The following is a 22,338-nucleotide window of genomic DNA, read 5'->3' on the forward strand; positions in this document are numbered from 1 at the left end:
TTTATATATTTAATACTGGACAAGAGAGTAAACTTTTATATATTTAATACTGGACAAGAGAGTAAACTTTTATATATTTAATACTGGACAAGAGAGTAAACTTTTATATATTTAATACTGGACAAGAGAGTAAACTTTTATATATTTAATACTGGACAAGAGAGTAAACTTTTATATATTTAGTACTGGACAGGAGAGTAAACTTTTATATATTTAGTACTGGACAGGAGAGTAAACTCAATGAGACATCATTTTACTCTTTGTTTTAAGTTTATGAAAGTTTTGTGATTTATAAGTTATGTGTATAAAAAATTTTACACATCTTTGTAATTGTACTAATAAAATTACTAGTACAAATACTAAATTAAAAACTATTTTTTCATATTGAGTCAAATTTCAAAGCATGAAACAAAATTCTCACACAGTTTAAAGTAGGTTATTTTGATTTTTCTCATTTTAGTTTCTCTGTGATGGGGATTGTGTCAGTGGTCCTGTGCTGGGTTCTTGTGTCTCTTTACTTGGGACTTTGTTTTGTAAGTTTGTTGTTCAAATCAGGTAGATTGATTTCTGAATTAATAAAAATATTTTTTGTTGAATTTAACTCATTCTGTGAACAAAGCATGCAGGTAAATATTTCTGAATGCCCTCTACACATTGCAGAATGTGCATTACATATTCATAATTAATGTAACTTGCAGAATCACTGATATTTATGCTAGTATTTATTAATCATAGTATTCTTACTTCCTTGAAAAAATTTAGAAAAAAAAATGTTCATGAAAAGAATTTTTTTTTCTGGGAAGTGCATTGGAAATTTGTTCAGGTTGTGCTGCTTAGTCACACAAAACAACTTAGTCACGCAAAACTTAGTCACACAAAACAACTTAGTCACACAAAACTTAGTCACACAAAACAACTTAGTCATGCAAAACTTAGTCACACAAAACAACTTAGTCACGCAAAACTTAGTCACACAAAACAACTTAGTCATGCAAAACTTAGTCACACAAAACAACTTAGTCACGCAAAACTTAGTCACACAAAACAACTTAGTCACGCAAAACTTAGTCACACAAAACAACTTAGTCACGCAAAACTTAGTCACACAAAACAACTTAGTCACGCAAAACTTAGTCACACAAAACAACTTAGTCATGCAAAACTTAGTCACACAAAACATCTTAGTCATGCAAAACTTAGTCACACAAAACAACTTTGTCACACAAAACAACTTAGTCACACAAAACTTAGTCACACAAAACAACTTAGTCATGCAAAACTTAGTCACACAAAACATCTTAGTCATGCAAAACTTAGTCACACAAAACATCTTAGTCATGCAAAACTTAGTCACACAAAACAACTTTGTCACACAAAACAACTTTGTCACACAAAACAACTTAGTCACACAAAACTTAGTCACACAAAACAACTTAGTCATGCAAAACTTAGTCACACAAAACAACTTAGTCACGCAAAACTTAGTCACACAAAACATCTTAGTCATGCAAAACTTAGTCACACAAAACAACTTTGTCACACAAAACAACTTAGTCACACAAAACTTAGTCACACAAAACAACTTAGTCATGCAAAACTTAGTCACACAAAACAACTTAGTCATGCAAAACTTAGTCACGCAAAACTTAGTCACACAAAACAACTTAGTCACGCAAAACTTAGTCACACAAAACAACTTAGTCACACAAAACTTGTATTAAAATCATTCAAGCTCAAATTTTCATACATTTGGATGATATAAACTGTAATGTTTTTATATATTAAATGTGCTACCATTTAATGAAAAAATAATAGTTTTTCTAAGACTTTCAGCTTCTGAGTACAACATTTGAAAATTGCATCAATAAAGATATAATTAAATCCTGACATGCAGGCCTAGTGAAAGTTGTGTTCTTATTGTAACTACTATCATTTGAAATTGTGTTGTATTATAAAGAAGTGATTGTTGCACATAAAACAGCTATTTTTCTAATTGTCTAGATCTTGAATATCCAAAGTATGAAATTTTTTATTGGTTTTTATTTGTGGTGCCATTCAATAAATAATGCAGGGATTTTGGTTACATATGTGGATAATGACATACACCTTGTGTATATTATAGTAAGTTGGAAATAGGTTCAGTATTGAAAATTTGTAACACAGTTGAGAGCAAAAGAAATGAGACCATTAAAATTGTCATCAGGATTAGGACTGGCATTGTAGTAGACAAATCCAGTTTGGGAAGCTCTGAAGGAAAGTAGGCCTGAGCAAAAATATCAGTCTTCATCAAAAACAAAAGTTAATGCAGAATGGTACATAAGTTAAGCATCTACACAATCACTGTACCTACAAGGGATGTTAGAAAATAATGGATCACTGTAGCCCAGCTGTGTAAGTGGTAGAAGTGAATAATAAAAAAAAAGTTATGTGAAGAAAGCAGAGCTTATATAAGATACCCTGATGTTTGCACAGTAAAACCATATAGAAAGAGGAGAGTGGAGAATTATGGGTAAGTGATGCATTTTCTGCTGTATGTAAAGGCATTAGAAAATGTATAGCCACAAACATGACAAGAAATGTTCAGTAAGTTAGAGAAAATTACCTGTTTAAAATTAACTTTACTTCCAAAATGTAACACTTTTTAACTTATTTCAAAACGTGGAAATGTACATCTCTTCTTTTAATGTTTAAAATATTTATATTTAATTTTTTTGTTCTTTTTATTTCAGAATTTGTTTAATTTTAGAAATTTAAGAAGATATTTATCTTTAGTTAATAGAAGCTATTGTGAGTTAATTTTGATATAACATTCATACATAATATTTTCAAGCCTTTGTAGAAAACAATTATCATGTAAAATATCTTCAGAATAACATTTAAAACTTATTATTGTTTGTTTAGCAGATGAAAACTGTGTTAAATAGAAGATATTCCCAGGTTTCTACATGTATACATGGATTTAAAACTCATTATTGTTTGTTTAGCAGATGATATCTGTATTAACTAGAAGATATTCCCAGGTTTCTACATGTATACATGGATTTAAAACTCATTATTGTTTGTTTAGCAGATGATATCTGTATTAACTAGAAGATATTCCCAGGTTTCTACATGTATACATGGATTTAAAACTCATTATTGTTTGTTTAGCAGATGATATCTGTATTAACTAGAAGATATTCCCAGGTTTCTACATGTATACATGGATTTAAAACTCATTATTGTTTGTTTAGCAGATGCAATCTGTATTAACTAGAAGATATTCCCAGGTTTCTACATGTATACATGGATTTAAAACTCATTATTGTTTGTTTAGCAGATGCAATCTGTATTAACTAGAAGATATTCCTAGGTTTCTACATGTATACTTAGATGTTCCTTTGGTAGCTGACAAATGTATAAGGGATGGTGTGTTGAATATACTGATGTTCTAGAATAGTTATGAAATGATGTATTAGATGTACTTGTGTTCTAGGATTGTTGGGAAAGATGTATATGTTGATGTTCTATGATAGGTGGGAAATAATGTGTTTGGTGTACTGATGTTCTAGAATAATGATGTATTCAATCTACCGATACTCTAAGATGTGTTAGCTATACTGAGATTCCAAGATAGGTAGTGTTTGATGTACTTCTATTTAAGGAAGTTTACAACACTTAGGAAAAAGACTACAGATTTGAAATTTTGCTTATAGTTTCTGATTGTTCCAGAATATAATTTCATGTTAGATTAATATATTTTTAAAGGCTGAAGATACATTAGGTATGATTGGCAAATAAGGTGAATACACAGAAGTGTATTCTATAACACAGAAGTCAAGATCTATATTGTGGGACTGCAATATGACTTTGGTGCATTATACTGATGTCCTGTCACACTACCACTTAAGGTGGGTTCTCAACATGTTCATTGACATCCTGTTCAACCCCAAACTGCCAAAAACCATGAATGAATGATACAAAGAACAAGACAACTTATGTGGATTTACATACAAACTCACTTTTATTAAGAAAATGTAAATATAATGTGAGTATAAAATTGAATGTACACACAATTGTTCAGATATCCTCACAAGACCATAAGCAACATGAAGACAGTGGTGCTTAAAACAAGGAAGAATTGGATTAATGATATCAAGTAAAAATACTTTTAAATTTAAAATAGTCACCCGTGAGCTAACACATTGTGTAGTGTTGTGCTTAATTACACACAAACTTTTGCTTGGAGAATTGGTTCAGATATTGTTACTGCATCAATTTGCTGTTGATTGAACCATATGAAAGCTGTCTTGTTCAGTTGCTTGTTGGATAATTAGGTCTTCTTTGTTTGTTTTTCATATTCATTTATCTCCATGGAAACTTTGCAAAAATTCGTCTTCTTGTTTGCAACTTTGATGCCTTGTGTGTATTTTTTTCAATATGGATGTCTGAGTAGCCACTTAGTGATGCCACATTTTTTGTCTATATGGATGATTGGGTAGCCCCTTTATCTCATCTATGATGGCAAGCTGTTTAGAAATTGATGTTAGGAGCAAATATGATGATAGCACTGTTGAAATTATATTGTGTAGTTATTCAGGTGCTTTATTTGTGGGAGTCCAAGTGGCAGTCAGTTATAATGACAAAGTTTCATTGGTTAATTTCATTAATTAAGATGGAGAAATGCCATTGGTCAGTTACTAAATTACTGAAACTGAGTGGATGCTCAAAAGTCTCAGTTAAACATTTTTATTTCATATTTATTAATTAACTTTTATCAAGACCTGAATGTTTGGGTTTGTGAGAAATCCGTGTTGTAGTGACATCTACACAAAAATTTTAACGTCACACTGAATTCATTTATTATCTAATCTAGAAAAACACGTAAATATTATTGTCAGTGGTTACAGACTTGAACATTAGTAACGTCAGATTATAAAGATTCTACTATTCAACACACTTCTGCAGGAAATGAAGGTTTTCACAAGAGTAAAGTGAAAATTTTAGAGATACTCTAACAATAGACTACTATCGTGATACTATAGTAAAGTAAGTCATACCACAAAAAGACACTTTGTATAAGAAGTATAAATATTTCAACATAGACTTATTTCTGATGTATTTTTTTTATTTTTAGGCTGTCTCTGACTTCTGTGTGCATCCAGAACCATTCTTGTATAAGCAAGCTCAATCAAGTATCAATACCAGTAGGAAACTAGTACTAACCTAAAGAAAACTATTTGTGTTAACTGATAGATTTTTATCTGTTTTACTTCCTTAAGAAATATATTCTTTATAAATAAAGTATTTTTTGGCAGATGTAAGATCACACATACTGTTTATTCTATTCTGCCAAGAGTATCTCAACATACCATTATAGAGAGATGACTTAATATAACTTCTGGTTTATAACTCTGAGCAGCTGTGTCATTTGCTTTATGATAGTGACCAGAATGATATGACGATGTCTCTTCCAGATATTACCATAGAAGTTTAATATAGTTAAGGTGAAACTGTTCGTGGTTTTACACATTATCTTATATATTCATTTTTGAGATATCCTTCATTTAAAATAGCTGTAGGAATAAAAAACAGTTAGATATATAATTACAACATGAAATGTTTGGTCCCAGCTAATGTACATTCCCAGATGGAACATTTGTGGCATAATGTAATCCAGTCTTAGATGTTTTATAAATGTATTTCCCTGTTATATGTTATACTTACATGGCTTCTGAATATAATTAGCAAATCTTTTGATATTTACCTTAGACTACTAAGTGCTTTGTAGATTATACTTGTACATGATACAGCTTACACTACAAAACCTTCACTACAGTGTTTCTCAGCATAATGGTTGAATCATTAGAAGACTGAAGTTTGCCCATCACTTCAAATCTGGGAAGATGGTTGTTTTTCCTTCATCATAACCAGCCATTAAGATATAAGTTAAACAAAGTAATGTTGATTAGTGTTTCCTTTCTGAGTCTATCAAACCTATACAAATTCAAGGAGAACACCTTCTGAAGACCTTATAGATGGTGTCTGTTCATGTGGCTAGATTGAATGTACTAAAGTATTGTTAATTAGATGGTGTCTGTTCTCATGTGGCTAGGTTGAATGTACCAAAGTATCGTTAATTAGATGGTGTCTGTTCTCATGTGGCGAGGTTGAATGTACTAAAGTATCGTTAATTAGATGGTGTCTGTTCTCATGTGGCTAGACTGAATGTACTAAATTGTCGTTAATTTGTTCTAAAAATGAATTTAATTTCCTCACATTTCCAGAAAGTGTTTGGCACCAATTTTCCCAGATTTTTAGATATTGTTGCATATCTAACTAAACCAACCATTGTAGTTATTTCATGTATCAGTTATTCTACACACATTGTAAATCTTACAATAATTTCAATTTCTCTCATATTCATTTAACAGTTTTTCATGTTGCACAGATGTAAACATTACTGAAATATCTATTTGGTATCTATTTATTATAAATATCTATTTATTTAAAATACTGAGATTGTTGTAGAGTATGCTGAGTTGGACATGTCAAGTGTTGAAAGGGAGTCCAGGTACTTTGTAGAGCATGCTGAGTGGGACGTGTCAAGTGTTGAAAGGGAGTCCAGGTACTTTGTAGAGCATGCTGAGTGGGACATGTCAAGTGTTGATAGGGAGTCCAGGTACATTGTAGAATATGATGAGTAGGATATGTCAAGTGTTGATAGGGAGTCCAGGTACTTTGTAGAGCATGCTGAGTGGGACATGTCAAGTGTTGAAAGGGAGTCCAGGTACATTGTAGAATATGATGAGTAGGACATGTCAAGTGTTGATAGGAGTCCAGGTACTTTGTAGAGTATGCTGAGTGGGACATGTCAAGTGTTGAAAGGAGTCCAGGTACACTGTAGAATATGATGAGTAGGACATGTCAAGTGTTGATAGGAGTCCAGGTACTTTGTAGAGCATGCTGAGTGGGACGTCAAGTGTTGAAAGGAGTCCAGGTACTTTGTAGAGCATGCTGAGTGGGACATGTCAAGTGTTGATAGGGAGTCCAGGTACTTTGTAGAGCATGCTGAGTGGGACATTCAAGTGTTGAAAGGGAGTCCAGGTACATTGTAGAATATGATGAGTAGGACATGTCAAGTGTTGATAGGGAGTCCAAGTACTTTGTAGAGCATGCTGAGTGGGACGTGTCAAGTGTTGAGAGGAAGTCCAGGTACTTTGTAGAGCATGCTGAGTGGGACATGTCAAGTGTTGAAAAGGAGTCCAGGTACATTGTAGAATATGATGAGTAGGACATGTCAAATGTTGAAAGGGAGTCCAGATTCATTGTAGAGCATGCTGAGTGGGACATGTCAAGTGTTGAAGAAATGTCCAATTTGTTTGCATACCTTTGACTGGACATTGTATAATAACAACTGCATAACATAAACATATTGTTTCTGTATCTTTTTAACACTATACATGATATAATGTCTGTTTAATTTATTGTTGTTTTTATTTCCTAGAAATTCTTTCTGTAAATAGGTTGTGATTATAAAAACTACTAATAACACCTCAACTGAGGTGGTTGTTGATATCAAAGTTTAACATTCAAATCATGTAGGTTTATAACTTTAACTGAGATGTCTGTTGATAACAAAGTTTAGTTTAATATTCAAATCATGATGGTTGTTGATATTAAAGTTTAATATTAAAATAATCTAGGATTATAAATTTAACTTAGATGGTTGCTGATAACAAAGTTTGACATTCAAATCATGTAGGTTTATAACTTTTACTAAGATGGTTGTTGATAACAATTTTTTTTTAAACATTCAAATCACGTAGGTTTATAACTTTAACTGAGATGGCTGTGAATGAGAAATTATAATATTAAATCTTGTACACATACACCAAATTAATAAAAAATGTTTCTTTGAAATTAACTTTTTACAATCTGCATAATTGATATACTTATAGGGGTTGGAAAAAAATAGTGGTCTCCATAATTTGTTTTATCTTTTAATAGATAACAGAAAAAGATGTAAAAACTATATGTTTTTTAAAACACACTCAATGAGATCTGCTCATATAAGATCTCATATCCTAATTTAAACACTGGTTTTGGTAAACACTTGAATTTTTCTTGACATTACTTACATTTTATCAAGAAATTGTTTTGTACGTGCTGTAGTTTCTCAGATCTTTTTATTCTAGTTGGCCTACAAAATGATTAAATAAGTTTCTCTGCAGTTGTGGAATCATTAAAAGATATCTTTGAAGTAAGATAATTGATCTTATGGAATGGCCAGGTCAGTCACCTGATATCAATCTAACTGAAAATTTATGGGCCGAGTTAAACTGATTAATGAAAGATGGCAAGCCAAACTTGGAAAATGAACTTTTTGATGTACTCAAAGAAGGATGGCAGTTAATCACTGATGAATGTCTGTACAAACTAATTGAAAGTATACCATGTCAATGTGAAGCAGCACTGAAACCTAAGGGAATACCAACTATGTATTAACTTGTGAAACTGGTTTGTGTTATTTTAAGTTTAATTTTTACATTCACTTATTGCAGAGAAACCTGTTCGATCATTTTGTAGGTTAATTGGCATAAGATCTAAGAAACTTCGGCACGTGAACAACATTTTATATGAGAACATGCAACTAAAATGATGAAAACATTCTGATTCTAACAAAAGCTAATGTTAAAATTAGGATCTGAGATAATATGTGAATCGATTTCATTGAGCATGTTCTTAAAGCATGTAGTTATTACATATTTTTCTGTTACCTAATAAGAGATATAACAAATTAACAAGATTTTCAGGAAGGTCACTTTTTTATTGTCCACCCCCACTATGTACATTCCTATATACAGTTTTTATTGTCCACCCCTCTATGTACATTCCTATATACAGTTTTTATTGTCCACCCCTCTATGTACATTCCTATATACAGTTTTTATTGTCCACCCCTCTATGTACATTCCTATATACAGTTTTTATTGTCCACCCCCTCTATGTACATTCCTATATACAGTTTTATTGTCCACCCCTCTATGTACATTCCTATATACAGTTTTATTGTCCACCCCTCTATGTACATTCCTTTTTATACAGTTTTATTGTCCACCCCTCTATGTACATTCCTATATACAGTTTTATTGTCCACCCCTCTATGTACATTCCTATATACAGTTTTATTGTCCACCCCCTCTATGTACATTCCTATATACAGTTTTTATTGTCCACCCTCTATGTACATTCCTATATACAGTTTTTATTGTCCACCCCTCTATGTACATTCCTATATACAGTTTTTATTGTCCACCCCCTCTATGTAGATTCCTATATACAGTTTTATTGTCCACCCTCTATGTACATTCCTATATACAGTTTTATTGTCCACCCCTCTATGTACATTCCTATATACAGTTTTATTGTCCACCCTCTATGTACATTCCTATATACAGTTTTTATTGTCCACCCCTCTATGTACATTCCTATATACAGTTTTATTGTCCACCCCTCTATGTACATTCCTATATACAGTTTTATTGTCCACCCCTCTATGTACATTCCTATATACAGTTTTATTGTCCACCCCTCTATGTACATTCCTATATACAGTTTTATTGTCCACCCCCTCTATGTACATTCCTATATACAGTTTTATTGTCCACCCCTCTATGTACATTCCTATATACAGTTTTATTGTCCACCCCTCTATGTACATTCCTATATACAGTTTTATTGTCCACCCTCTATGTACATTCCTATATACAGTTTTATTGTCCACCCCTCTATGTACATTCCTATATACAGTTTTATTGTCCACCCCTCTATGTACATTCCTATATACAGTTTTATTGTCCACCCCTCTATGTACATTCCTATATACAGTTTTATTGTCCACCCCTCTATGTACATTCCTATATACAGTTTTATTGTCCACCCCTCTATGTACATTCCTATATACAGTTTTTATTGTCCACCCCTCTATGTACATTCCTATATACAGTTTTATTGTCCACCCCTCTATGTACATTCCTATATACAGTTTTATTGTCCACCCCTCTATGTACATTCCTATATACAGTTTTATTGTCCACCCCTCTATGTACATTCCTATATACAGTTTTATTGTCCACCCTCTATGTACATTCCTATATACAGTTTTATTGTCCACCCCTCTATGTACATTCCTATATACAGTTTTATTGTCCACCCTCTATGTACATTCCTATATACAGTTTTATTGTCCACCCCTCTATGTACATTCCTATATACAGTTTTATTGTCCACCCCTCTATGTACATTCCTATATACAGTTTTATTGTCCACCCCTCTATGTACATTCCTATATACAGTTTTATTGTCCACCCCCTCTATGTACATTCCTATATACAGTTTTTATTGTCCACCCCCTCTATGTACATTCCTATATACAGTTTTTATTGTCCACCCCTCTATGTACATTCCTATATACAGTTTTTATTGTCCACCCTCTATGTACATTCCTATATACAGTTTTATTGTCCACCCCTCTATGTACATTCCTATATACAGTTTTTTGTTGTCCACCCTCTATGTACATTCCTATATACAGTTTTTATTGTCCACCCCTCTATGTACATTCCTATATACAGTTTTTATTGTCCACCCCTCTATGTACATTCCTATATACAGTTTTTATTGTCCACCCCCTCTATGTACATTCCTATATACAGTTTTTATTGTCCACCCCTCTATGTACATTCCTATATACAGTTTTTATTGTCCACCCTCTATGTACATTCCTATATACAGTTTTTATTGTCCACCCCTCTATGTACATTCCTATATACAGTTTTTATTGTCCACCCTCTCTATGTACATTCCTATATACAGTTTTTATTGTCCACCCCTCTATGTACATTCCTATATACAGTTTTTATTGTCCACCCCCTCTATGTACATTCCTATATACAGTTCTGATGCTTTGTATAGTTATGTCTTTATCTTGATTTTCTATTATTCTATCTATCACATCATTTTATATCCAATCTTTATTTGATACAGATGTAGTATCTTACTACCTACATTGTGATCACATGGTTGATAATCCATTTACCATTGTAATTATATATTTATATATATTTTAAGTATACATATATATATATTGTAAGTATATATATATTGTAAGTATACATATATATATATATTGTAAGTATACATATATATATATTGTAAGTATACATATATATATATTGTAAGTATACATATTTATATATTGTAAGTATACATATATATATTGTAAGTATATATATATATATATTGTCAGTATATATATATATATATTGGAAGTATATATATATATTGTCAGTATATATATATATATACTGTAAGTATACATTTTCTTGTGCTTCTTTTGTACCTAAAGATTTGATATGTTAAGTTTTAGTATTCTGAATGAAATACTGACAAACCAGAGTAACCATGTTGATGTTTTATCACATTTTCCAGAAGAAAAAAGTGTTATTTTTCTTAAAATATTTAAATTTATACAGAAACAAATCAAAAGTAATTTATACTAGACATTTAAGCTACTGTAATCAGTAGTGTGTTGTACTGTTTGGTATTAACAGGAGGATAGCTCAGTTGTTTTTCACTTTCTATAGTTTGGGCTGAGTTTAGACTATCACATATTTTTAGATATAAAATCTCTAGTCTTGAATAAATGTCTTCATTTTTTTTTTCTCACCTGAAGTATTGTACCTTTATGGATCTTTCTCAAGTTTGATACACTCATATGTAAATTCCTATATGTGGTGAGGGTTCTGTATCTGCAGTTTACTTCTTCTGGGATCTGAATATTCACTTATGTCTTTGACATGCATACATACCATGAATAATGATTTGTAATAACTGTTTATGGAGAGTGAATTAATTCTATGTTAATACATATATACACTTCTCTTAATGGCTAGCCCCATGCTATCTACAAGCTGACCTTTCTTCAACAAAGTTATCCAATGTCCTTATAGAAATATTAACGTCCAAAGTTAATGTTTCCAATCTATAAATGTTCCTGGTCAAATATCTGTAGTTTTCTGATTAATAAACACTTATTACAATTATGGCTTCCAAGATTCAAAGTATACTGATTGTAGCAAACCAAAAGTACTATACTTTCTCCACACATGTTGCAATGGTTACCTTTTGTACTCATTAGGTGAGATTCTTGAAACTTCATGTGGAAATAATACTGTGGTTACCTTTTGTACTCAGTAGGTGAGATTCTTGAAACTTCATGTGAGAATAATACTGTGGTTACCTTTTGTACTCAGTAGGTGAGATTCTTGAAACTTCATGTGAGAATAATTCTGTGGTTACCTTTTGTGCTCATTAGGTGAGATTCTTCAAATTTCATGTGGGAATAATACTGTGGTTACCTTTTGTACTCAGTAGGTGAGATTCTTGAAACTTCATCTGGAAATAATACTGTGGTTACCTTTTGTACTCATTAGGTGAGATTCTTGAAACTTCATGTGGAAATAATACTGTGGTTATCTTTTGTACTCAGTAGGTGAGATTCTTGAAACTTCATGTGGGAATAATACTGTGGTTACCTTTTGTACTCAGTAGGTGAGATTCTTGAACCTTTATGTGGGAATATTATTGTGGTTACCTTTTGTACTCATTAGGTGAGATTCTTGAAACTTCATGTAGGAATAATACTGGCATTTTACGTGGTTGATCCTTACACACGTGAATTTCCTACAAATTTAGAGAATGGGTGGGACTTTGTATTACATATTTTACAATAGAAATTACATGCATTTTCAAATATATAATATTAAGTCCATTACACAGTGGTACTTTAAACCTCTCATTATAGGCTTGGTATAATATACACCAGTTATTCTATACATTTCCATATGTTAGCTATTTGCACTGTAACCTTTGATACAGTGTGTGTATTTTCACAAAAATTGTTAGACCTTTAGTAAATGTTACAAGTTTTTTATACACAAAAAATTAGATGTTTTGACTATTTTTACTGAAGATTTGTTTGTAAATATATCATGACTGCTTCCTTACTAGTTTGAGTGCAAAGCAATTTCATGTTGTGATGAAAAAAACTATTCTGTGTTCTAAAAAATCTCAGATAGTACTTACATAATATCTGAAACCTCTTAAATACATTTGAAACGTTTTTTTCAGTAAGATTTTTATGTTATTTTCTATACTATAGGTATATGGGCACTGACACTTGATCAATCTTGTAACCATCATTAAAAAATTAGGAAATAAATATAAATTATGCTTCTTTCATGCTAGAATGACAAAGTATTACAACAGGAAAATGCAAATGTTTAGTCTAAGTAGCTTATGTCTCATAATACTATTTATTTTGACATATATATTTACTATTTTTTATTATATTGACCTTCTAGTCATGGATGTGTGCTTTTCTTATTGCAAAGCCACATTTAGCTATCTGCTGAACCCACCGATGGGAATCAAAACCCTGATTTTAGGGTTGTAAATCTGTAGACTTACTGCTGTACTAATGGGGGCTCTAGTTATGCTTAGCTAACGTTACATAACTTGTATTTATGTGGTGCATATTCACTCATATTATGTATCCAGTAATATAAGGATGACCGTTAATCTTTCCTGTATTAGCTGTGTTTTAGTGGATTAGTATATTGTATTATACAGTCACATTTTAATTATTATACATTATATATATATACAGATCACTACTATTTTGAAATGAGTTATTAAATTTATTTTTCTTAAAACTTAGAATACAGAAGTGAAGCAAACATTTCTCTCTTCTAGCTATGACCTTTGAACTCATTTGCTGCTGGACATAGGTAGCTAAACCTTTTAAAATTTAGCCTGTGGTGGATATCAAAGAGAAATTATATTAGGTTTTTTTATACATACAGTTGAATAACCAAAAAATCATAAATAACTCTACTGATACCACAGAAGTATATTATAATTTATATAAATAACTCTACTGATACCACAGAAGTCTATTATAATTTATATAAATAACTCTACTGATACCACAGAAGTCTATTATAATTTATATAAATAGCTCTACTGATACCACAGAAGTCTATTATAATTTATTAAGTTACAAACTAAGATATATTTAGGTTTAAAAAAATATGAAACTTTGAGCAGACTAAAAACACAACCTACATTCTTGAAATTTTGCTATGAAAAAATGTGGTAGCCTTTTCACAGATTAAAATGGCTGAGAAAACCTCCAGGAGAAATTTTCAGCTGTTGATTGGTTATCCCAAAGTCATATATTGTAGTAAGTATATTTTATGGACTGTTTCAAAAAACAGAAAGAAGTAAACAGGCCCACTGTGTTTTATTCAGTACCAGAGCCATATCTCAGTAAAATAAAAAGATATGAGGTTCTTATTTTACATTCTAGCTTGTCAATATTAATAATCTGAGTTCCTAATTTGCACAAAACTATAGACTTACTATTTTGACATCACAAACATCTATTTTTAAACAGTGCTATATTCAACATATTACATGACTCATAAAATATATATTTAGGTGGGTTCTTTTAATATTCACCTTTAAATTAAGAAAGTAAATAATGTATTATTTACAATTTAATACCAAACGTCTTGAGATAAATTCATAAAATATTAGTTCAATAAAATTTTGAATGGAGGTCAACAAACGCCATGACATGACCTTTGACTCGTGGTCCATTGTGAAAGAGTTAACAAACCACATTGGATTTGAATTCCTGTAGACAGGTGGTCTTGGAGTGGTTCCTCAAGGGTTAATTGGCTGATTCTATTGGACTAGGGTCAACAAAGTACCAACATTAGACATCCTCAATGGCTTTTGTAGACATTGTGTCTGATGCTGGTATAGTGCTCTTGAAATCCTGATGTCACTGCTTGATAACTGTAGTGCACCACTTTTAGGACTTCATGGGGGGGGTGGAGTGAATGGGCACTGAAGTTTCTCAATTTTGTATGGATTCTACACCCAGTGACCTCCCCACCAAAAAAACTCGATGATTGGAAAGAGACCATATTTAGAATACTCAATAGCAATCACTATCCCAAAATGCACCTGTACCATGTTTTTTCATTCTCATTCGTTATTAAACAAACTTTTAGGGCAAATGTGTTTTTATTTAGAAGGGATTAAAGGGGCTTGCTGGCTATCTGAAGTTAGTTAAGAAGCTTAGTTATGGGGATATCTTGGTGGAAACATATACATCAAAACATAGCTATATTCTCCCAAAATCAAAGACTGTTCGTGATATAGCCATTGAGATTACTTCCCATGCTACTTTGAATTCCTCATCAGGAGTCTGTTCATGATCAGTTGATATTACTGTTACAAACATAGTCTTTTCATTATCAGATGAGACTACTCTTACAAACTTATAGTCTATTCATGATCAGTTGATGTCACTCTTCTAAATTTGGTTTCTTACAAACTTATAATCTGTTTCATCATCTGTTGATATTACTCTTACAAACATAGTAAGATTGTTCATAATCAGTTAATATTACTCTTACAAACTTAGTCAGTCTGTTCATGATTAGTTGATATTACTCCTACAAACTTAGTCAGTCTGTTCATGATTAGTTGATATTACTCCTACAAACTTAGTCAGTCTGTTCATGATTAGTTGATATCACTCCTACAAACTTAGTCAGTCTGTTCATAATCAGTTGATATTACTCCTACAAACTTAGTCAGTCTGTTCATGATTAGTTGATATTACTCCTACAAACTTAGTGAGTCTGTTCATGATTAGTTGATATCACTCCTACAAACTTAGTCAGTCTGTTCATAATCAGTTGATATTACTCCTACAAACTTAGTCAGTCTGTTCATGATTAGTTGATATTAATCCTACAAACTTAGAGAGTCTGTTCATGATCAAGTGGGATTACTCTTCTGAACGTAGTTTCTTCATGATCTGTTGATATTACACTTACAAAATTAGAGAGACTTTTCATGACCAGTTAATGTTACTTTTACAAACTTAGTCAGTCTGTACATAATCAGTTGATATTACTCTTACAATCTGAGTCAGTCTTTTTATGATCAATTGATATTACTCTTCTCAACTTTGTTTGTTCATCATTAGTTGATATTATTCTTACAAACTTGGATGGTGTGTTCATGATCACTTGAAATTACTCTTACAAAATTAGAAAGTCTTTTCATTACCAACTGATATTAGTTACAAACTTACAGAGTCTGTTGATGATCAGTTGATATTAATCGTACAATCTTAGTCAGTCTTTTCATTACAAGTTGATATTACTGTTACAAACTTGGAGAGTCTGTTCATGATCAGTTGATATTACTCTTACAAACTTTTTCAGTCTGTTCATGATTAGCTGATACTATTTTTACAAACTTAGTCAGTCTGTTCATTATCAGTTGATATCTCTCTTCTAAATTTAGAGAGTCTGTTCATGACCAGTTGATGTTACTCTTACAAAATTAGAAAGTCTTTTCATTACTAGTTGATATTACTGTTACAAACGTATTGAGCCTCTTCATGATCAATTAATATTACTCTTGCAAACTTAGAGAGTCTCTTCATGATCAATTGATATTAATCTTCTAAACTTAGAAAATTAGGGAGTCTGTTCTTGATCATTTAATATTATTCTTACAAAATTAGAGTGTCTGTTCATGATCAGTTGACATAAGATTAACAACTCAAAGAGTCTGTTTATGATTAGCTGATATCACTTCTACCAATTTAGAAAGTCTGTTCGTTATTAGCTGATATCGCTTCTAAATTTAGAGAGTCTGTTTCTGACCAGTTGATATTACTCTTCCAAAATTAGGGTGTTTATTCATGATCAGTTGATCTTCCAAACTTATTTTGTTCATGATCTGTTGATATTACTCTTACAAAATTACAGAGTCTTTTCATTACCAGTTGATATTACTGTTACAAACTTATTGAGTCTCTTCATGATCAATTGATATTAATTTTCTAAACTTAGTTTGTTCATGACCCGTTGATATTACTCATACAAACTTTGAGAGCCTCTTCATGAATAGTTAATATTACTCTTTGAAAACTAGAGAGTCTGTTCATGACCAGCTGATATTACTCTTTCAATCTTAGTCAGTCTATTCATGATCAGTTAATATTACTCTCAGAAACTTAGTTTGTTCATGATCAGTTGATATTACTCTTATAAAATTAAAGTCTTTTCATTACTAGTTAATATCACTCTTACAAACTTATTGAGTCTGTTCATGATAAGTTGATGCTATTTTTATAAAGTTAGTCAGTCTCTTCATAATCAGTTAATTTAGTCAGTGTGTTCATAAGTGGTTGATATTACTTTTCAAACTTAGTCAACTTGTAATTAGTAGAATACAAATAATATTTTTTTGGTGGTAATACAACCTGTAAAGAATGAAAGAATACCTGCATATATAATGATAATTGTCTTTAAAAATTACAATACTGTGATGTTTTTCTCCTATTATTGTCTTGGAAGTTAAATAAATGAAGTAATAATAAGTTTATGAAGTTTTAACATTAATAATTAATCATTATAAATTTCTATTTTTATTTAAGTCATCATTTTCAAACATTATTTCTAGCCAATCAAAGAAATCACTATGACAGTAAACAATATGGACAGTACTGTGAATGTTTTAATTCAGATAACTGGAGTGTTGTATCCTGAGCAGCAGGTGAGATATGTTTTCAATTTTTACTTGAACTTTAGAGAATGTCAGACAGTTGTTTCATGTGTAGTGAAGGTCAGTTGCCTCATGTAGAGAATGTCAAGTCATCTTGTTCATGTGTAGTGAAGCTTAGGTAGCTGGTTCAGTGTTTATTTCAACACTCTAAAACTGCCATCACCTTGATAGTAAATTTTCTGTCAATACTACGAAAATTCACCACCACCACGGTTTTTGTGAATATTCTAAACACAATTATTTAGTTTTAAGTGAGATCATATTCATGCAAATCAGATTTTACTTAAATTCAATATTTTGTATTGGTAAACCTGTAAATGCAGAACTTACAATTACTTTAGTTTAACTTCGTATATTTAGGATTTTTCCTTAACTCTATGTACACGGGCTCAGTTGAACTGACTGACCATATTATAAATTTGTGCTTGTCTAAAGTTTGGACACTACTAATGTTTAATACAGTAAGTATGTCTTCACGAAAATGGACAGATTTTCAATAAACATTACAAGTCATTTAGATACAAAAGATCAGATTTTGTAGCAAACTATTTTGATAAACTGAACAAAGTTTTCTCTGTGAATATATCAAGCCTATTTTTTTTACTAGTCCAAGTGCAAAGTGACTTTCATGTTAAGAATAAATATACTTATCTCTATTTTGAAAATTTCAAATTTCATTTGTATAATTTTAAAGATATCTTAAATATATTCCAAACTATTTTTCGTGAAATGTAATATTTTTATCTGTTATTTTGCCTACCCTAACTTTATACAAGATTGGTCAATTTAATTTTCTTTGTAATCACCAAAAATATCAAAATAATCCAATTTATCCTTTTTTTAGATAGAGTTCAGATTGTAACATGATAATACATTTGTTTATCCTAAGTAGCTTTTAATTGATAACTCTAAATCTGTTATACTTAAATTGTATTATTTTACTGTTCTTTGAACCATGTATAATTACTATTTGTGGCAACATACATTGTAAATCACTTGGCAAAGATGCATCTCATATTATGCTATTGAAGTACATTACCCATAAGCTGCTCACAAAACGTTTCTGTTGTGTTATTATTATTTATTTTTGCCTAAAATAATATAGAATATTAATATGCAAAAAGCAGACAATTTTCTATAACTCTCAAAATTTTTCTGGCTTCCCAAATATGACACAAGAGTCGTTACAAATTCATCTAAACTGGCCTTTAATTTTCCTATGGGTAAAAGTGAGTGAACTTGTAAACTTATTGTTATTATACAATAAATTATTTGATAGATGAAAATCTTGACATTTTATTGGTAATCTGTAACTGAAGGTAAGAAAGATCTATTAACAAATCACGAAAGAGAGGATGTGACAGGCAAGAAGAGCCAGATTTTCCATTTGGTGGCTCTTTAACCAAACAAGATTGAAGGCCAGGAAAATCATGCTTTGTACGAGCATTGGTGATATTCTCACACTAGTAGAAATTGAGAATTTTTTAGTATTGAATTGTAAAATTAAGAACATAAAACTTGTATACTATAACCATATGGATTGTTAACTAAGATATTTTGTTGTACTGATTGGTAGAACATTAAGAATCTCAGCAACAACAGATATTTATGGTGAGAGGGTTAAAATGAAAGTTAAACTCTGTCAGTTTACAATAATTTCTTTATAAATGTTCAGTTCTTGTTTGAGAACTCCAATCTTTTCATTTTACATTATATTGTTACCTTAGTATTTAAAGTGTGGTTTTCCCATTATGGTGTTATGTTATTTTAACATGTTTAATATAAAAGTATTATTATCACATTAAGGTCTTACCTTAGTTTAACATGTTCAATATTAGATCATGGTTATCACTTGAAGATAACTTTTATCGTTAGTGTGTAATAGTGAAGTAAAGTATTCAATTCAGGTGAGAGCAACACTACACCACCTGTCCACAAAGTTAAACAGTGCAGAGAAGACTGTATCAGGGATGGTTACTCTCTTGGATTGTCAAGCTATGCATAAAGAATATGTTATTGCTATGCAGGCTACTTGTGTGGATGTCTTGTGAGTTGAACTCTTTCAATAAATAATGTAAATAAACCCTCATTATTAAGAACAGTTGAACTCTTTTAATAAATAATGTAAATAAACCCTCATTATTAAGAACAGTTGAACTCTTTTAATAAATAATGTAAATAAACCCTCATTATTAAGAACAGAGGTTAGTGCAAAGATGTTTAATCAAGCTGTATAGTGAAAAATTATTGTAATAATAAGAAAATGTCTTATGTTGTTGTCAGGTGACTTGTTATTATCTTTATATTTTATAAAGTCTTATTATGTTGTTGTCAGGTGACTTGTTATTATCTTTATATTTTATAATGTCTTATTATGTTGTTGTCAGGTGACTTGTTATTATCTTTATATTTTATAAAGTCTTATTATGTTGTTGTCAGGTGACTTGTTATTATCTTTATATTTTATAATGTCTTATTATGTTGTTGTCAGGTGACTTGTTATTATCTTTATATTTTATAAAGTCTTATTATGTTGTTGTCAGGTGACTTATCTTTATATTTTATAAAGTCTTATTATGTTGTTGTCAGGTGACTTGTTATTATCTTTATATTTTATAATGTCTTATTATGTTGTTGTCAGGTGACTTGTTATTATCTTTATATTTTATAATGTCTTATTATGTTGTTGTCAGGTGACTTGTTATTATCTTTATATTTTATAATGTCTTATTATGTTGTTGTCAGGTGACTTGTTATTATCTTTATATTTTATAATGTCTTATTATGTTCTTGTTAGGTGACTTGTTATTATCTTTATATTTTATAAAGTCTTATTATGTTGTTGTCAGGTGACTTGTTATTATCTTTATATTTTATAATGTCTTATTATGTTGTTGTCAGGTGACTTGTTATTATCTTTATATTTTATAAAGTCTTATTATGTTGTTGTCAGGTGACTTGTTATTATCTTTATATTTTATAATGTCTTATTATGTTGTTGTCAGGTGACTTGTTATTATCTTTATATTTTATAAAGTCTTATTATGTTGTTGTCAGGTGACTTATCTTTATATTTTATAAAGTCTTATTATGTTGTTGTCAGGTGACTTGTTATTATCTTTATATTTTATAATGTCTTATTATGTTGTTGTCAGGTGACTTGTTATTATCTTTATATTTTATAATGTCTTATTATGTTGTTGTCAGGTGACTTGTTATTATCTTTATATTTTATAATGTCTTATTATGTTGTTGTCAGGTGACTTGTTATTATCTTTATATTTTATAATGTCTTATTATGTTCTTGTTAGGTGACTTGTTATTATCTTTATATTTTATAAAGTCTTATTATGTTGTTGTCAGGTGACTTGTTATTATCTTTATATTTTATAATGTCTTATTATGTTGTTGTCAGGTGACTTGTTATTATCTTTATATTTGGCCAGTTTGATTGAAATGTGAATGTTACATACAGTTGTTAATGTCCAAGGTGTTTCAGCTTAAAAAACAAGTTTTGTTTAATTCCAGAACATTTTATTGTAAAATCCAATTTGTATTTCATAACTCAAGGATGATATTTTGTATAGTACATTTCTGGAAGAAATCAGATATTGATATTTTGTAGAGTACACTTCTGGAAGCAATCACATATTGATATTTTGTATAGTACACTTCTTGAAGAAGTCACATATTGATATTTTGTATATTACACTTGAAGCAATCACATATTGATATTTTGTAGAGTACACTTCTGGAAGCAATCACATATTGATATTTTGTATAGTACACTTCTGGAAGAAGTCACATATTGATATTTTGTAGAGTACACTTCTTGAAGCAATCACATATTGATATTTTGTATAGTACACTTCTGGAAGAAGTCACATATTGATATTTTGTATAGTACACTTCTGGAAGAAGTCACATATTGATATTTTGTTTAGTACACTTCTGGAAGAAGTCACATATTGATATTTTGTATAGTACCGTTCTGGAAGAAGTCACATATTGATATTTTGTAGAGTACACTTCTGGAAGCAATCACATATTGATATTTTGTAGAGTACACTTCTGGAAGCAATCACATATTGATATTTTGTATAGTACACTTCTGGAAGAAATCACATATTGATATTTTGTATGGTACACTTCTGAAAGGAATCAGATATTTATTTTAATTGAAAACAAAAAGTTTCCTATCTTTGTATGTTGTGTAAAAATACTTATGACAAAACACATTTCTAAGATAACATGAAACAAAAACAATATTTAAGAGAGAACTGAAAAGGTTATTTTGTTTCTAGAGAAGGCATGGTCTACATGTTTGTATCAGCTGCAGGAGCAGGTGTATTCTTTAGTGTACTCATCTGGTTAGCTTCACACACTTGGATCCAAATTCATGAGAAGTAAATAAGTATTTTATGTTGATGTATATGTCAAATCTTTACTTCTATGGTTTGTTTATCTTGCAGTAGTTTGTTTTGAAATCTTTTTAATGGATCTAGTTGTTTTCTGTGAAGATAAGGTTATTTTATGTTTTATTTATATATGTAAATAGTTATCACTGACTATGTTTTATTTATACTCTTCAAAACAAGAAACGCAAAAGGGATATTTTTGTTATTTTAAAGAGAA

General features: G+C 30.5%; 1 protein-coding gene across 2 annotated transcripts in view; it reads left to right on the forward strand.

The window, feature by feature from the left end:
* LOC143239523 (protein tweety-like) overlaps positions 1–22,338 on the forward strand; it is a 46,631-nt gene that overhangs the window by 19,670 nt on the left and 4,623 nt on the right. For both annotated transcript variants that reach the window (XM_076480675.1, XM_076480676.1), the window contains 6 exons: positions 461–533; positions 5,117–5,186; positions 11,029–11,084; positions 17,602–17,694; positions 19,611–19,750; positions 22,008–22,109. In XM_076480675.1, coding sequence (XP_076336790.1) covers positions 461–533; positions 5,117–5,186; positions 11,029–11,084; positions 17,602–17,694; positions 19,611–19,750; positions 22,008–22,109 — 534 coding nt within the window. The remainder of the gene's footprint in view (positions 1–460; positions 534–5,116; positions 5,187–11,028; positions 11,085–17,601; positions 17,695–19,610; positions 19,751–22,007; positions 22,110–22,338) is intronic.

The sequence above is a fragment of the Tachypleus tridentatus genome, chromosome 13 (assembly GCF_004210375.1).
Source record: "Tachypleus tridentatus isolate NWPU-2018 chromosome 13, ASM421037v1, whole genome shotgun sequence".
Taxonomy (NCBI): domain Eukaryota; kingdom Metazoa; phylum Arthropoda; class Merostomata; order Xiphosura; family Limulidae; genus Tachypleus; species Tachypleus tridentatus.